Source organism: Carya illinoinensis, chromosome 2 (assembly GCF_018687715.1).
Source record: "Carya illinoinensis cultivar Pawnee chromosome 2, C.illinoinensisPawnee_v1, whole genome shotgun sequence".
NCBI lineage: Eukaryota > Viridiplantae > Streptophyta > Magnoliopsida > Fagales > Juglandaceae > Carya > Carya illinoinensis.
In genome coordinates this window covers 28,652,201-28,654,537 of record NC_056753.1, presented here as the reverse complement: position 1 = coordinate 28,654,537, position 2,337 = coordinate 28,652,201, and the positions used below count along the sequence as shown (strand labels likewise).

General features: G+C 37.4%; 1 protein-coding gene across 1 annotated transcript; it reads right to left on the bottom strand.

Annotated features, from left to right (window-relative positions):
* Positions 1-556: 556 nt before the first annotated feature.
* Positions 557-1,747, bottom strand: LOC122300680. Its single transcript, XM_043111496.1, has 2 exons — positions 1,079-1,747; positions 557-707 (listed from the first exon to the last, which is right to left on the bottom strand). Exons 1-2 carry the CDS (start codon positions 1,707-1,709, stop codon positions 673-675), a joined length of 666 nt encoding a protein of 221 aa, XP_042967430.1. The 5' UTR covers positions 1,710-1,747; the 3' UTR covers positions 557-672.
* Positions 1,748-2,337: the final 590 nt, after the last annotated feature.

Below are 2,337 nucleotides of genomic sequence, written 5' to 3'. Positions count from 1 at the left end.
AATCTGAGAGCTCTAGCCACTTCTAACAAATGTCTATGCTTACGTTCCACAATTCCATTTTGTTGAGGAGTGGCATTACAACTCCTTTGATGAATGATTCCCTTAGAAGCATAATAATTGGTCATATTGAATTCTAGACCATTATCACTTCTAATGGTTTTAACTTTATGATTGAATTGTGTTTCAACAAGAGCAAAGAATGAAAGTAACTTAGGTCTAGTTTCAGATTTAGTTTTCATCATATAGACCCAAGTTGCTCGTGAGAAATCATCCACAATTGTAAGAAAGTACTGAAAACCTTCTAAAGTGGAAGTAGAAAAAGGACCCCATATATCAGTATGGATGAGATCAAATGGTTCTGTAGTGACAGAATTGCTCAGAGGAAAAGATAAACGAGCCTGTTTGGAATAATGGCATATATCACAGATGTTTGTACAAGGAGAATTGATAAGAGAATCTTGTTTATGTAACAAACATTGTCTAGCATTGGATGGATGTCCTAAACGATAATGCCATATGTCTAAAGTTTGAGGACTTGAAACAAGAGGTGCAGGAATACTGGAAGCAGAAAATGCATTATTGGAATTAGAAAATACACTAGAAACAGAATCATCAATTACATCAGGGGTTGATGTCTTATATGGCAGCAAGTAATAAAGTCCATCTCGTTGTTCACCCAGACCAATCGTCCTCCATGCACACAGGTCCTGAATGATACATGATTTGTTCAAGAAAAACACAGCACAGTTAGTAGAATGAACAAGTTTACTAACTGACAAAAGATTGAAGGAGAAAGATGGAACACATAGAACATTAGTCAATATTAAGGTATCAGAAATTTTGACTATGCCTATGTGTGTGACACTGACTTTGTGACCATTTGGAAGAGTCACAAAGGTAGATTGAACAGAGGAGTATGAATTTAAGAAAGAAACAGAACTGACCATGTGGTCAGTTGCACCAGTATCAATGATCCAAGGTGCTTTAGAAGGATGATTTTCAACTTTATGGATGAAGGATGAAAAATGCTGAAAACTAAGAGCAGTAAAAACACTATGTGAGGGAAATGGTAATATACCTGACTGATGAAGGAATGTCTGAGGATTGTGATGAGTACCTACGGGTGAAACCACTGGAGGTTTGGTTGAAGATTTGTGTAAATCAAGCATAGAAAGCAGTTGTTGACACTGCTCTTGAGTAAAAGGTAATGAAGATCCTTCAAAAGTGTGTGCCTCCTGTGAAACATTATCAGAAGGGTTACCATTGACAGAATTAATCCGAGATTTGGTGAATTTGTATCCAGGAGGATACCCGTGGAGTTTATAGCATTTCTCCTTGGTATGGCCCACTATTCCACAGTGGCTGCACATTGGTTTAGGTTTCGAAGAAAATTTATTCCTTGGAGTGAATTTCTGAGGATGTTGTTGCTGAGTAGTGGAAACCAAAGCAGCAGAATCATTATTCACAAATTTAACAATGGAATGAATACCACGCTGTCTTTCTTCTTGCAAGATCAGAGAGAACACTCTGTTGATATCAGGAAATGGATCTATCAACAAAATTTGTGATCTAACACTTGCAAAAGTGTCATTAAGTCCCATCAGAAAACGCATTGCATATTCTCGTTGCCGGTGGTCAAGAACAGCTTTTAAAACTTCACAATTACAATTTCTTGAAGAGATACAAGAAGGTAAAGACATGTAATTCATCAATTCATCCCAAAGAGTCTTCAATCGAGTAAAATATGCACTTACAAACAGATCATCTTGCATCAGATCTCCAATTTCCTTCTGGAGCTGAAAAATCCTAGGCGCATTAGTTTGCAAATAGCGTTGCTGTAAATCACACCAAAGTTCTCGTGCTGTGTTGATGTAGATACAACTGGCTGCGATCTCTTTTGATACAGAATTGAGTAACCACGAGAAAACCATGTCATTACAACATAACCAAGCAGTATGCGCTGGATCAGAAACATTAGATGGCAAGGTAATACTTCCATCAATGAAACCAAGCTTGTGCTTAGATCGTAAAGCAATTCGCATGGATCGAGACCAAGCATGGTAATTATCTCCAGTTAATGGCTGCGTAACCAACACAATGCCAGGATTATCGGCATTGTTGAGATGATAAGGACTGGATGAATTATCCGTAAGATTGATAGGAGATTCAGAGGAAGAAGACTCCATTTAATGCAGAATTGTAATTTTCTCTTTCACTGATACCATGTAGAAAAGATGGTTTCACACTACGCACATAAAACCTAAAAGGCAAAAAAGGAAAGTTTCCTCTGCTTTTGATTAAAAGAATTCCGTGTATTACAAAGCTGACCTATGTCCT

Coding starts and splice junctions, on each gene's coding strand:
- LOC122300680 (XM_043111496.1), bottom strand. CDS start 1,709: ATGAATTACATGTCTTTACCTTCTTGTATCTCTTCAAGAAATTGTAAT. Junction 708..1,078: donor GACATTCCTTCATCAGTCAG/GTATATTACCAT, acceptor TGTATCATTCAG/GACCTGTGTGCATGGAGGAC.